This window comes from Pan troglodytes, chromosome 20 (genome assembly GCF_028858775.2).
Source record: "Pan troglodytes isolate AG18354 chromosome 20, NHGRI_mPanTro3-v2.0_pri, whole genome shotgun sequence".
Lineage (NCBI taxonomy): Eukaryota > Metazoa > Chordata > Mammalia > Primates > Hominidae > Pan > Pan troglodytes.
In genome coordinates, this window is record NC_072418.2 from 4,490,888 (window position 1) to 4,505,496 (window position 14,609).

A 14,609-nucleotide genomic window follows, 5' to 3' on the forward strand; every position below is an offset into this window, starting at 1 on the left:
TTTAGTATGAAGGGTGTGATGCAGCGTGCAGATCAACAGCCGCATGGCAGGGTCCACAGGGAGGGGCCTGCAGGGCCCTGCACAGAGCTCTGTCTCCGTGGAGTTGGGGTGCACTAACCCCAAAGCTCTGCACCCTGTGCTTTCGGGTTTTCACGGAGGCGTCTCGGAGACTTGCTTGATGATTGCCTCCATCTCCAGTCCCCTCTTTCTAAGCTTCTTACCGCAGCTTGGGCTTTGCCTCACCCAGGAGCCCCCCACAAGTCGCCTCCTTGCAACAGAAGACGCTCCTGTCACCTAGAAGTTCCCAGGGATCAGGAGCTTTGTTAGGAACTAGAGTCCCCTCGGATGGGTGGGTGTTGTCGGGCTGAGCCCTTTCACATTAACCTGGGGCGGTTATGGCACCTCACTTGTGTGTGGCCAGCTTCTGCCTTGGCTCTGAGCAGCGAGCGTGTCAGACGCTGTGCTCACGGCGCCCCTCCACGTGGGTGTGTGGCGTCCTTCCTCTTCGCGTGGGATGGGCTTAGCCAAGGCTGGAAGGACATCAGGGACAGGCTGGCCGGGGGTCTTCGTTGGAGCTGGCAGGGCCACCTGAGGGACCGAGCCATTAGGGCTTCAGACCAAGGACAGCCCCAGCTCCTCTGAGCACCTGCATTTGCACAGCCTGCCAGGGAAGAGTCTCTTCCCAGGAGCGTGCAGAGGTGATTTTGGGAAGGTCTGGTTGTCAGGGTTGAAGGCGGCGTGTAGAAGTGGAAACACAGGAGCTGGGCACCGTGGCTCACGCCTGTAATCCCAGCACTTTGGGAGGCCGAGGCGGGTGGATCACGAGGTCAGGAGATCGAGACCATCCTGGCTAGCACAGTGAAACCCCCGTCTCTACTAAAAATACAAAAAATTAGCTGGGCGTGGTGGCGGGTGCCTGTAGTCCCAGCTACTCGGGAGGCTGAGGCAGGAGAATGGCGTGAACCCGGGAGGCGGAGCTTGCAGTGAGCCGAGATCGCGCCACTGCACTCCAGCCTGGGTGACAGAGCGAGACTCCATCTCAGAAAAAAAAAAAAAAAAAAAAGGGAAGTGAAAACACAGGAAGGGCCAGGGCTGCTCCTCTGGAGCTGCGGGGAAGGCGGGCGGCAGCAGGCCGGCTCTGTGGGTTCGTCCGGCCCTGGCCAGATGCTGCTCATGGACCCCGGCCCGCATGGTGCCTGCTGGCCCTCTGCACTACCTGGGCTCCTTCCACCCCTGTGTCCTTCGTCCTCCGGAGGATCCAGGTCCTGTGTGGCCGTGCTCCCGGGGCTGTCGGCAGGCTCTTGTTCTTGGTGTTTGCTCCTCTTAAGTTCTCTTGCTTTATCCTATGCAGCTGCTGGTTAAGGAAAACATGAACTTGGCCTGTGGAGCACTGGTTTTCCTATGAGGAAGGGGAAGTGTGAACCTCGGCACATGCAGTGCCCAGGTGATTTCAGGGTGGCCAGGGCAGGGCAGGAAGAGCATGGGGCTGGGGCTGGGGTGGGAGCAGGGGTGTGATTGTTTAGCCACGTCTCGGAGCATCTGCCAGGCTCTTGGGGTTGCCATTGGGAGGAAACTGCTTGCGTGCACGTGGAGGTGGCGGAGGAAGGAGGCGGAGGAAAGAGTCCCCAGCCGCACAGGTGCAGGCCCCCTCGGCGCTGGGGATGTGGAAGTCGGATTGTTCTCTGGGAGGGGCCGTCCTGGGCACTGCAGGGTGCCGAGCAGGGTCCCTGCCTCCATCTCTTGCTTGCCTCGCCACATTCCTGGGGTCCCCGGTGAGAGCCATTGTGTGTGACAGTGTTCACTGGACAGGTACGCCTCCTCCTCCTGTCTCTTGCTCTGCTCTGGACACCTTCTGAGGTGGAGGGACAGACGCTGTTGTCCACATTTTGCCAGTGGGTCCAACAGACTTGGAAGATGAGCAAGTTATCCCAGGTGGAGACTGGACAGACTAGGCCGGGCAGACCCCGTAGCAGGCTTGCCCCCACCCCGGAAGCCCCTCTGAGCCCAGGCCTGGCTGGGCCGCGTGGCCCGTGTTTCTTGTGGCTCACGTGCCCCACAGACAGTGGGCGCTCCCTGGAGCACAGGTGCCCCCTGCTGCCTGGTGGGCTCTGCCCCGATGCTGTTGGGTTGTGGGCACTTAGGTAATGAGGGTTTGCCTTGCGGCCAGGGCAAGGAGGGCAGAGTTGCTGCGGGGGGGACTGAGTCTCACTGTGGACCCTGCTGTGCCGTGTCTGACATGACACACTGCTGACGTGACACACTGCTGACATGACACACTGCTGACGTGACACACTGCTGACATGACACACTGCTGACGTGACACACTGCTGACGTGTGAATGAGTTGGAGCTTTGGAAGGACACGCTCACAGAGCAGTGTGGGTGGGGGTGAGGCATCTTCCTTTCTGCAGTGCTCACTCCTCCTGCACCTGCCCAGGCAGAGACCTGGTGGTCCCTGGGACCCCAGCCATTCACCTGCCTCTGGCGATGGTGGCTGTCCCCAGCCAGGGCAAGGAAGACCCTCTAAGGCCGGCCCCAGGGGTTCCCACTTGGGGGGCTGGCCTCAGTCCCCCTCGAGCCCTCTTTCTCTCCTCACGCCTCCAGCACACGTGGACCTCGGCTTTGCGCGGGAGCCTGGGCAGGTCCAGACTGCCTCAGGGCTCAGTGCTTCCCTGCACCGGACTCTCGGCTGGCCACCTCGCTTGTGTGTCAAACCTGAAATCTCCTGCATCAGGGCGGAAAGCGAGGCTTCTGCCAGAAGGGTCTTGGCCAGCTGGCTGGTGGCTGTCCAGGCAGGGACCACACCTTGGAGCCTGCCTTATCCACGTGCTGTCCCCTCCCATGCATGCGGCTGGCTCCTGCCCGCGTGACCAGGGCCTTCCCTTGCCTTTTTCAGCTTCGAGAGCATGCAGAGGCTCTGCGACAAGTACAACCGTGCCATTGACAGCATCCACCAGCTGGTAGGTGGCTTGCCCCTGCCCAGAGGGGGTTAGTAGTGCCAGGCTCCCGGACCCCTCCAGACCCCTTATGTCACTGCCTCGGGGCACAGAGCTCCCCTTAGAGCCCCTGGGGATTGGAATGTGCAGCGTGGGGGGACGATGGGCTGTGGGTGAGTGGTGTGGGGGCTGCCGGGGCTGGGCTGTGTGCTGTGGCCGTGTGCCAACGCAGAGCCGTCCATGGTTTGTGTGCTGAGGCAGGGCCCTGAGGGTTGTGGTGTCTGCACACGCCTCTGCAACCCTGAGTTGGTGTCCGCAGGTCCCAGCAGAGGCGGGGTCCCTGTCCTCCCTGGGCTGTGTGAATGCCGGCCTTCCCCCTTGGACCTCCCCCACACCGCCTGCCTTCATCAGGCTGGCTGCCGGCCTGGGCTGCATCCTTGGGCACCCCGGTCCTGCTGTGTCTCGTGAGGCTTTCCTCACAGAGGACGGGGCACACAGTGAGCTGGGGTGTAGCAGGGAGGGGAATGTGCTGCTTCCCATGTTCTAGAAAGCACCGGGGGCCCCTGGTGCATGGGGGTAGGGGAGCTCTTTCTTGAAGGTCTTGCTGTGGAGGGAGCCCTGGTGGGGGCGGCATGGGCTCACTTGGCCCTCCTGAGTGGGGCTGGGCTGGGCTGCCCCATCAGCCTGCCACCTGGCTCTGGCTTCCCCTCAACCTCATGCATGCAGCTCTGTGGGCCCCTGAGAGCTGAGCTGGCCTGGGCGAGAGGGGACCACCTCAGCCTGCTGCAGGTGGTGGGGAGGAAGGCGGGGTCCCACGTAGTCGAGTCAGATGAGGTGTGGTAGGCTCAGGGCTTTCACGGGGCTCGTGGCACCTGACGGGGGTCCCTTGGTGTCAGCGCCCCACCCTGCTGCCTCGGCCCAGAGGAGGGGTGGTGGTCTTGGTGGCCTGTGTGGTTTTGGTGGTCTTGCCAGTGGGGAGAGAGGCCCGTGGCAGGAGGAGGAGCCTCCTGGGACCCCTCTGAGATGGGGCCTGTCCCTGGGGATGCTGCTTTACTGCTTGTAGGAAATGGGGCTGGGTTGGAAACTGACCTGGGAGCCCGGCAGCCACCCTGCAGGGGGACAAGAGGCCATGCAGCCGACTCCCTGCTTCCGCTGGGAAAGGTCCCGGGTCTTGGTGGTGGAGGGGCTGGGCCGTGAGGTTTATGTGACATGGCCGGGCCACCCTCCGTCCGCAGTGGAAGGGCACCACGCAGCCCATGAAGCTGAACACGCGGCCGTCCACTGGACTCCTGCGCCATATCCTGCAGCAGGTCTACAACCACTCGGTGACCGACCCCGAGAAGCTCAACAACTACGAGCCCTTCTCCCCCGAGGTGTACGGGGAGACCTCCTTCGACCTGGTGGCCCAGATGATTGACGAGATCAAGATGACCGACGACGACCTGTTTGTGGACTTGGGGAGCGGTGAGTGTCGCCCGCCATGCCCGGCTCCTGTGCACTTCCAGGCCACACGCTCTGTGCCTGCCCCATGCCTGCTTGGAGAAGAGTTTATCAGGGACTTGCGACGTTGGCGTGGACAGTGCTTCCTTCTCCCAGCGCCTCTGTCCCGCTGTGGGGCCGTTCCTTTCCCCAGCCCTGACCGGGCTCCACCCAGGGAGAAATCGCAGGAACCCAGTGGCTCCTAGACCAGGCCCTGGCTCCCAGACCAGGCCCATCCTCCCAGGTGCCCGGAGACTCTGCTTTCGTCCTGCTTCCCACCAGCTGGGGAGCTAGACCCGTGCACCCTCTGCCGCTCACTCCCAGAAGCTGCCACTCGCTAGCCTGGGCCCCAGCCCGGCCCCCACCCACGGCTGCAGCCCGCCGCGGTCCTTCCCTGGGCACACCTGCTCCCTCCACAGCGGCTGGAAAGGTCCCACGCGGAGGAAAACCCCAGGTCCCTGGGCTCCCGGAGGCCCTCGCGCCCTCCCTGCATCCCCAGTCTCCCTCGGTACCCCTGCGTCTGGGCCATGCCCTGCCCCTCCCAGGTTGGGGCTCCCACCTGCTGGCATTCTTTCAGCCTCTGCCTGCACTCAGACTCTGCTTGTGAGGTGTTGTCTCCTCTCAACCACGGGCAGGGCTCCTTGAAACGAGGCCCTAGGTGTGTCTTCAGCACCAGCGTGGCCTGGCTGAAGCACAGATGATCGGTCCGCACACGAACAGCCTCAGTAGCCTGACGAATTCCTGATAGGACCACCCCATCCAGGCTGCAGGGCTGACGGGGCCACCCAAGGGTCAGACAGTGAAGGCCCCTTCTCCACAGTGTCTAGGCTGTCCCTGGGCTCCTTGGACCTCGATGGACATGTGAACCTTGTGCCTGCAGGCACGCGAGCCCCACACCTGCCCCCTTTCCACAGTCCTGGCTTTGACGTGGGGACGGGGCCCCAGGGGCAGGGACCAAGAGGACTTTGCACAGACTGGGTGTGGCAGCTCACGCCTGTCATCTTAGCACTTGGAAGGCTGAGATGGGAGGGTCACTTGAGGCTAGGAGTTCAAGACCAGGCTGGTCAGCATAGCAAGATCCCACCTCTGTTTATTTATTTAAATTTATTTTCAAATTTAAAAAATGCAATAAAAAGAGTGTGTATTGTCTGGACGTGGTGGCTCACGCCTGTAATCCCAGCACTTTGGGAGGCCAAAGCAGGCGGATCTGAGCTCCTGAGGTCAGGAGTTCGAGACCAGCCTGGCCAACATGGTGAAACCTTCCCTCTACTAAAAGTACAAAAATCAGTTGGGTGTGGTGGTGCGTGCCTGTAATCCCAGCTACTTGGGAGGCTGAGGCAGGAGAATTGCTTGAACTTTGGAGGCGGAGGTTGTGGTGAGACGAGATCGCATCACTGCACTCCGGCCTGGGTGACAGAGTGAGACTCCGTCTCAAAAAAAAAAAAAAAGGGGGGGGGGTGCATATCTGGCCGGGCTCTTTGGCTCCTGCCTGTAATCCCAGTGCTTTGGAAGGCTGAGGTGGGAGGATTGCTTGAGCCCAAGAGGTTGAGGCTGCAGTGAGCCAGGATCACACCACTGCAGTCCAGCCTGGGTGACAGAATCAGACCCTGTCTCAAAAACAAAAAATTAAAAAGGCTTATATGTTTTAGATGATGACGGCCTAGCACTTGCTGGCCGGGCCCTGGCCCCCCGTCCCTGTGTGCTTCTCTTCCCACTGGTGTGGTGGCGGCGGTCTGTGCCCATTGTGGTCGCTCCATAGTTCATGCCCGTTCCCTGGAGCACAGAGCTGCCTAGCAGGGGAGGAGAGGCGGCTTGACACCCCCGGTGTGCGCCGCTGCCTCCACCCTCCTGACGCTGGCGTATCTGCAGCCCCTGTTCCCTCCTTCTCCCTTAGAGCTGGGTGTTGCTGGGTTGTGTGCTGATGCTGTGAAACCGCAGCGGCCGGGAGACTGTCCTGGCTGCAGGGGACTCCTCACTGCCTCTCCCACCCTACATTGAGCCTCAGTCAGATCCTGCTCATGAGCCTTCCTGGGGTGCCATAAGATTTTATCAGCCAGGTTGCTGTGTGTCTGTGTGCTGGTGACGTGGGGATAATTTGAGGTGGACGGCAGCCTTTCCAGACCTGCAAAGTCTTGGGCAGCCCTGTCTGTCTGAACAGTGAACATCACATAGGGCCCTGAGACTCAAAATGGATTCTGGTTTCGGGGGCCACCAAGTGATGTCCATGGATGACGCGTTGTGATGACCGTCCCCTCGTGGGGGCTCTGCCGGGGGCCTGGTCTCTGGGAAGGATCCTGAGTGACCTCGGAGCATCGGATATGTGTGGAGACTGTGGCCTCCCCTGTGGGTCTTCATGGCCGCATTCTTGTGGCCTCTGTCTCCGAGCCTGGCATGGCCTCCCGGGTGGCATCTGAGCGCTGTGTGGTATCTGATGGATCTCTCTGATCATAGGTGTGGGTCAGGTCGTGCTCCAGGTTGCTGCTGCCACCAACTGCAAACATCACTATGGCGTCGAGAAAGCAGACATCCCGGCCAAGTATGCGGAGGTGAGCGGATCTGAGGGCCAGGGTGTGTTGGAGGCAGGGGACCATCAGAGAAAGTGACGCCCTGGGTGCCTGCACCCCACTGCTGTGGGACTTCCGAGTCTGGGTGGCGTTCTTTCCAGGCCCGAGACGTCTTGGTTGCCTGCAGCATGTGCCTGTGAATAGGGTGCCCGATCGCCCTCACAGCCCATTACAGGCCGGCCCTCCAGGCCTGTCCAAGCGCTGCAGGGGCGTCTCCGAGCCTGTTTCATGGCACGTGCCACTAGTGAGGCGAGAGGTGCTCAGCTCTACCTCGTGGCACAGCCCTCCGAGAAGCGGGGTGTTTTGGGTGGCCTGCCCATGCAGGCGCATTGAGGCCCTGTTGCTCTGAGAGTTTGTTGTTGTTTTTTTTTTGTTTTGTTTTGTTTTTGAGACAGAGTCTCGCTCAGTCGCCCAGGCTGGAGTGCAGTGACTCGATCTCGGCTCACTGCAAGCTCCGCCACCTGGGTTCACACCATTCTCCTGCCTCAGCCTCCCGAGTAGCTGGGACTACAGGCGCCTGCCAACACACCCAGCTAATTTTTTTGTATTTTTAGTAGAGACGGGGTTTCACCGTGTTAGCCAGGATGGTCGCAATCTCCTGACCTCATGATCCGCCCTCCTCAGCCTCCCAAAGTGCCGGGATTACAGGCGTGAGCCACCGCGCCTGGCTTGCCCTGAGAGTTTGTAACGGGCGTTTGGTTTCTTTCCTTCCAGACCATGGACCGCGAGTTCAGGAAGTGGATGAAATGGTATGGAAAAAAGCATGCAGAATACACAGTGAGTGCCATCGCTCTGCCCCGGCTCCCATCGCCGGCCCCACCCCCGCTCCCACCCTCCTCTCAGCTCCTCCTTTCTTGCCGATGTTGGCACATGGCTGTTGGCACATGGTGTGCCCCCTGGAGTCCCCTCTGGTTCTCGTAGGGCTGCCTGGGCGTGGCGTCTGAGCCGGCAGCAGGCGCCTCTGTTGGTGCCGTCCCTCTCGTCCTCTCTGACATGGCTTCTGTCCCTCGGCAGCATGCGGTGCACAGAGGTGGTGCAGGGAATGGGCTTGGGGCTCCATGGAGCGGAGGCCTGTGGGACGGGCTGGGTTCTGGGCCGGCTGCGGCATCCTTGGGGTGTCATCCCTCACTGGGGACAGCCTTGTTTGGACGGGTTCCTGGTCCTCAGTGCCGTGTTCTTCATGACAAGCCAGCAACCTCGGGGTGGGCAGTGTTCTCTCCCGCCCTGTTGTGATGCGGTCTGAGGTGCTCCTCCCATGGACCCTGTGGATGGCGCCGCGTGTGGCTGTCCCTCTGCCCTGTGGTGATGTGGTCTGAGGTGCTCCTCCCATGGACCCTGTGGATGGCGTCGCGTGTGGCCCTCCCTGTGGGGTGTGTGCTCCCCTTTCAGTGGCTGAGTGGCAGTGGGATGGGTGTGGGGGTGGGAAGGGGATGCTGTTTAGGGAGCAGGAAGGACAGTTTTCCTGACCCAGGTTGGGTGATTAATGGGCCATAGCTTCCAGGAGTAGCCACCACTCCTGCATCCTCCTGGGAACTCCTTCCCACCCCATGCTGAGTCCTTAGACACCAGGCTCCGCCCTGGTCCTTTCCACACAGAGGCCTGCAGAGCTGGGTCCTTCCTTGACCTGTGTGCTCCTCCTCACAGTCCCAGCTGCTCAGGCGCTCACCTGTGGTGGAGGCTGACGGCGCCCCGGGCCCATCGGCTCTGTCTCCCAGCGACGTCCCAGACCTCCCCGCCCTTATGGGGTGTGGGCTTGGTGCTGGTGCAGCTGCTCCCGTGATGTGGATTGGAGGGTGGCTTGGGGTCTGGGGACTGCAGGAAGGTGGATGCTTCCTGTTCTAGACCTGGAGCCCCTGGAGTACAGAGCCCGCAGCCCCTCGAGCCCCAGAGCCCGCAGCCCCTTGAGTCCTGAGAAGCTTCCCTTATAAGGCAGAAGGAGTGCTGGGTGGGGCGGGCACCAGGTCACCACCCTGGGAGGACGATGGCACAGGGGTTGCCAAGCTGCCCAGCAGAGCGGCTCCGGATGGAACATGGCAAGGCCAACTCGTGATCCCAGGTGCCTGCGACGACCCAGTTCCTGGGTGGAATCCGCAAGTTTGCAGAAGCAACAGAAACAAAGTGTTCAGGGGTCCTGTTGTCATTCGACTCTCACAGTTCAGAGGGATGCATGAGGGACACAGGTGGCATACAGTTCCAGTCCCCTCCCAGGTGGTGCCCACCCCTCACTGTCTCCTCAGCAGGGTGCGTGGAGGCGTGGCCGGGGCTGTGTGCCCGCCCGTCTGCCTGGAGCTCCCTGCTGAGGTGCCCTCTGTGGGCCTGTCAGCCAGGGCCTTCCTCGGATCGCTGTGAGGCCTCAACATTCCTGTCATTGCCACGAGTGGGCGTGCGTCCTGCCTAGCATGCGCCCCTGTCCCCAGCTCAGACCCCTCCGCACTGTCCCACAGCACAAGTGAAGGCCAGTGTCAGGGTGCAGGGCCCCGATCCCTGGTGGCCCTGACCGGGGTCAGGAGCCCTTGCCAACTGGTTCTGTCTTGGGTGTCCTGGCTGTGGTGGTCTGGCAGATGAACCTTTTGGAGGATCACTTGAGCCCAGGAGTTCGGACACATTTTTTGTGTGTGTGTGTGAAAGAAAGCCTTGTTCTATCGCCCAGGCTGGAGGGCAGTGGCGCGATCTTGGCTCACTGTAGCCTCCGCCCCCTGGGTTCAAGTGATTCTCCTGCCTTTGCCTCCTGAGTAGCTGGAATTAAAGGTGCGTGCCACCACGCCCGGCTAATTTTTGTATTTTTAGTAGGGATGGAGTTTCACCATGTTGGTCAGGCGGGTCTCAAATTCCTGACCTCGTGATCCGCCTGCCTCTGCCTCCCAAAGTGCTGGGATGACAGGCATGAGCCACCGCGCCGGGCCTCCTTGGGGTTTCCTACGTTGACAGTTGTGTCGCCTGCAAACACGGAGCTTTGCCTTTTCCTTAGCAGTCCATGTCCCTTTCCTCTCCCTTTCCCGTCCCCTTGTGCTGGCCGGCGCTGGCATTTCCCATGTGATGTGAGTCGTGAGGGCAAGACGGGTACCCTTCCCTGCCCTGCTCTTGGCGGGCAGCTGAGCCCCTGGCCGTGGAGCACGGTGTTAGCGGCGGGCTTGTGTGGATGCTCTCCCTCGGGTGGAGGATAAGCCCGTGGTCCTGAGTGTGCAGCGCGCGCTTTTTCGTTGCTGCTTCTAGTGTCAGCGCGGTGCTGTGGTTTCCATTCCTCACCCCGTTGCTGTGATGGGTTTCCAGTGTTGAATGCGTCCGCCTTGGTCGGCGTGCGATTCTGTTTATCCAAGGCGGGATTCTGCTGGCTGATGGGCCGCTGAGGGGTTTTCTGCCGTGGTGGGAGCCGTGGCCTGCGATGCTTCCTTGCGGCCACGCCTGTCTGGTTTGGTCTCTGGGTGGCGCTCCCTCGGCTTCTGTTCTGCTGTCTTTGACCAGGACTTGCGCATCCAGGGCTGTGGGCCCGGCTCTCCTTCCCTTTCTCATGGTGATTGTTCCCAAATGCTGTGCCCACAGTGGAAGCTGTGTGGTGTCCTGGGTTCTGGGTCCACTTGCACTCTGGCCGGAAGTTCCCACATGGGTTCCTGGCTGTGGCAGGAGAGCCACACAGATCCCAGCACAGAGGATGGAAGCGCTCGCCATGGTTCCCAGCGATGGCCAGGAGGGCGCCATGGTGCCTTCCTCCACGCGGTCTGGCTGGGCTGAGCCTTGCTCAGGAGAGGGGTGCTGTCGGGTGGTGGGGCTGCCGCAGCACTGCTCCCCCTTCTGCCTCATCTTGTCAGCATCGGGGTCAGCACCTTGCCTCCTGGGGCCTGGGTCCATGACACGGCTGAGCAGCGTGGTGTCTAGTGTGGCACAGGTGCTCCTGGCATGGAGCTGCGTTCGTGGTCTGGATTCCGTGCAGGTTTAGGTGCTCACGGTCAGGCCAGTGGCTCCTGAGATGTGTCTGGGAGCATGATTTGGGGAAAAGCGTGGCATTCTTCGTGGCTTTGGCAACGCGTGTCAGAAAGAACCTGGTGGTGGGGAAGGCAGGTGTCGGTACCAGCCTCTGCCTCTAGCATCCGTCCTGTTTACAGCCAACCCTGCTGCGGAAGGTGGGTCAGAGAGGCTTCCACCTGACTGTTCCCTGCCCTTTCTGATGGAAACTTGCATCTGATATTGGAGGAAACCCTCGGAGCAACTCTCTGTGGCTTTGCCCGTGCTCCACTTGGGAGGCTCCAAGTCCTCCCGCCTGAGCAATGTCACCAGGGAGGCTCCTAGAGACCCAGACCCCCGCTTCCTATGGGGCCGGCATTTCATACTCCAGAGGGAAGCAGGGTTGCGTATAAACCACGGTGTTTGCAGGAACAGCTTCGGCCCCAGAGCCCATCCTGTCATGGAGCGTGGGGGACCCCAGGGAGGGTTCCCAGCCCCAGGTCTGTGATGCGAGCCCGGATCTGCTTAGTGCTGCTCAGGACTTGGGATTTGAGTCATTTCCTGGGTGGCTTGTCCACGGGGAATGAGGGATGTTCAGAGGGTCTGTCAGGTGTGGAGAGGGAGGAGACGGGTGTGGGGGGTGGCCCAGCACCTGCAGAGGCTCAGGATGGCTCGCCTGCGCACCTCCCATCCCGTCTCCTCCCCTCCTGGGGGCTTCCCCCGGCCTTGGAGAGTGGAGGATGTGCAGCTGCTCGTGGCCGGGGCGGGTGGCCCTGCCCTCTGGATCTGCGTCTGGGTGGATGAGTGGCCCTGTCCTCCGGGCCTGGGGGGGTGTCCCTGTCTCTCTGGGACTGAGTGGGTGGGCCACCCTGTTGCTTGGGGCAGCGGCTTGCTTGTGTTACCCTCTCTGCTCAGGGACTCCCTCCCCATCCTGAGAGACACTGGGTGGGGCACCAGGCCTGTGGCTGTTGTGTGAAAAGGAGTGTTGCTGGTCCTCCCTCGGCTCTTGGGGTGCTGGTGTGGGCTTCTGCTGTGACCCAGGTGCCCTCACCCCCAACTAGTCCAGCCCCCAGCATGAATCCCCTTCCTGTCTCTGGATGGGCCTGTCCTGGACATTTCACAGAAACAGGATCAGACACTGCGTGGCCTTCTGTGTCTGGCGTCTCTCACTGAGCGTGGCGTCCTCAAGGTGCATCCGCGCTGTGGCCTGGGTTGGAGCCTGGCTCCTGTTCTCATTGGGGTCCTGCTTCCATGTGTGCACGGCCTCGCTGTGCTGTGTTGATCTTTCATCTGCTGATGGACACTTGGCTGCTTCCACCTTTTGGCTGTGATGAGTTGTGTTGGCTTTTGGAGGCATTTGTGTCCGGGCTTTTGTGTGGACATGTTTTTATTTCTCCTGGGAATGGAGGTGGTAGTGTTTTTGAAGGATTTGAAAGGCGGTGTCTTGGTTGTCCAGATGCTACCGTGTTGGACAGCTAGGTTAATAAGAGGTGTTTTCTCCTGGACAGTGCCAGGTCTTGAGGTCTGGAGGTGGACTGGCGTCGGGCTGCAGCTGGCCTTGCTGTGAGTGTGGCGTGGGGCTGTGGGGACAGCGCTGCTGTTAGCAGGCCGTCAGCGGTGCTCAGGGCAGACGCCCCCAGGGACTGGCGGCTCAGCTTCCCTGTGTGCGTGTTTCTTGTGGTTGGTGAGGGAGGGACAGAGCTCGGCGCTAGGCTTTCTCAGCCTGGCCGAGTGTCGCTGCCTGCCACGGAGGGTGCCCCCCAGCGCCCCGTGGCCTCCCTCAGGCCCTGCCTGGAGCCCAGCATGGTGGGGGCTGCAGGCCCTGCCTCAGGGCGCCCCTGCTGGCCGCCTCTGGTCCTGAGAGTGGCTGCAGCCCCTGATTTTGAGCTTACATTTCTAGGAGACTGCAGCGTGGCTTGCAGGTGTGTGTTGGTGTGACCACAGTCCCCTTGGCTGGGCCTGGCCTCCCCAAGCGGATGCTGGAGCACGAGGACCTGTCCCGGCTTCTCAGGAGGTCCTGCCCGTTCTCTGCGCATCCCTCTCACGGACCCTTCTGCCTGCAGCTCCCAGGGCTGCAGCCGGTGGGGCCTGGGCCTCCTCCTGCTCCTTCACTGCAAGCGGAGCTGTGTTCATTCCATTCTTTCTTCACAGGGGCTGGGCGGGCTGGGGGTGCCAGGGAGGCCGGGGGTCCGCGCTCACACCTGTTTTCTCTTTCAGTTGGAGAGAGGCGATTTCCTCTCAGAAGAGTGGAGGGAGCGAATCGCCAACACGAGGTATGGCCAGCGTGGGGCATGCAGGGCACGTGGGGTGTGTGCTCACAGGCGGGCGGTGGCCATGGGACCGGGGACCGGGGACCGGGAGCGGCCCCTCGCTCCTGTGCTGGCTGTGGCAGGAAAGAGGCCGGTGGGGACAGGAAGGGCGCCTTTCCCTCACGCTGGGTCTCCCTGTGCGGGCGCGCAGAGCAGACATGCCCAGCAGAGCTCCTGTCGGCCCTGCAGACCCTGCTGGCAGTGAGCCCGTTCCTGCTGCCTGTCCCCTTGACTTTGGGACACTGTGGGCCCCTCTCGCCTGGGTTCCTGGGCCTCCTCCCCGCTCAGGCTTGGTCTGGGGGTCTTCCTGTCTCCATCCATCCCTTCTGGAGTGGCTGCACCCACACAACGCAATGAGGGCTGCTCGAGGGAGCGGCCCCTCCTGGTCCCAAAAGCCACCTCTGCACTGCCTGGGCTTGCCCCTCCGCGCCACCTTGCACCCAGGCCTGGGAGCTCAGGGCACTGTCCAGGTCCGTCCCCACCGCCACCTGTTTGTCCTGGTGGCCATGGGCTCTGTATGGTTGGGCTGGGCCCCCGTGCTTTCCACTGCCCAGCCTGGGTGTGGCCACAGCACTCCAGCGTGTGCCAGGGACCCTGGAGGCCCAAGGCGCTTGTGAGGGCAGCCGGGGAGGTGGGGTCAGCAGCCGGCTGGGCCCTGCTCCCCCAGTCCTGCCATCCTCCCTGCTCCCCTCATCCTCCCAGCACTCTTTGTCCTCCCTGTGCCCCTCGTCCTCCCCACACCCCTCATCCTCCCTCATTCCTCCTCCCTCACTCCTCCTCCTCCCTCACTCCTCCTCCTCCCTCACTCCTCCTCCTCCCTCACTCCTCCTCCTCCCTCACTCCTCCTCCTCCCTCACTCCTCCTCCTCCCTCACTCCTCCTCTTCCCTCACTCCTCCTCCCTCACCCCTCCTCCTCCCTCACTCCTCCTCCTCCCTCACTCCTCCTCCTCCCTCACTCCTCCTCCTCCCTCACTCCTCCTCCTCCCTCACTCCTCCTCCTCCCTCACTCCTCCTCCTCCCTCACCCCTCCTCCTCCCTCACCCCTCCTCCTCCCTCACTCCTCCTCCTCCCTCACTCCTCCTCCTCCCTCACCCCTCCTCCTCCCTCACCCCTCCTCCTCCCACATTCCTCCTCCTCCCTCACCCCTCCTCCTCCCTCACCCCTCCTCCTCCCTCACCCCTCCTCCTCCCTCACCCCTCCGCCTCCCTCACCCCTCCTCCTCCCTCACCCCTCCTCCTCCCTCACCCCTCCTCCTCCCTCACCCCTCCTCCTCCCACACCCCTCCTCCTCCCACACTCCTCCTCCTCCCTCACTCCTCCTCCTCCCTCACTCCTCCTCCTCCCTCACTCCTCCTCCTCCCTCACTCCTCCTCCTCCCTCACTC

The 14,609-nt window shown here is 62.1% G+C and overlaps 1 protein-coding gene across 9 annotated transcripts in view; it reads left to right on the plus strand.

Annotated features, from left to right (window-relative positions):
- The window catches only part of DOT1L (DOT1 like histone lysine methyltransferase), a 69,586-nt gene that overhangs the window by 22,976 nt on the left and 32,001 nt on the right, over positions 1–14,609 (plus strand). For 5 of the 9 annotated variants that reach the window (XM_063800991.1, XM_054673491.2, XM_063800999.1 and 2 more), the window contains exons 4-8: positions 2,896–2,959; positions 4,171–4,399; positions 6,866–6,960; positions 7,693–7,755; positions 13,135–13,190. In XM_063800991.1, coding sequence (XP_063657061.1) covers positions 2,896–2,959; positions 4,171–4,399; positions 6,866–6,960; positions 7,693–7,755; positions 13,135–13,190 — 507 coding nt within the window. The remainder of the gene's footprint in view (positions 1–2,895; positions 2,960–4,170; positions 4,400–6,865; positions 6,961–7,692; positions 7,756–13,134; positions 13,191–14,609) is intronic. The other 4 variants (XM_063800994.1, XM_063800996.1, XM_063800993.1 and 1 more) reach the window with 2 other exon arrangements.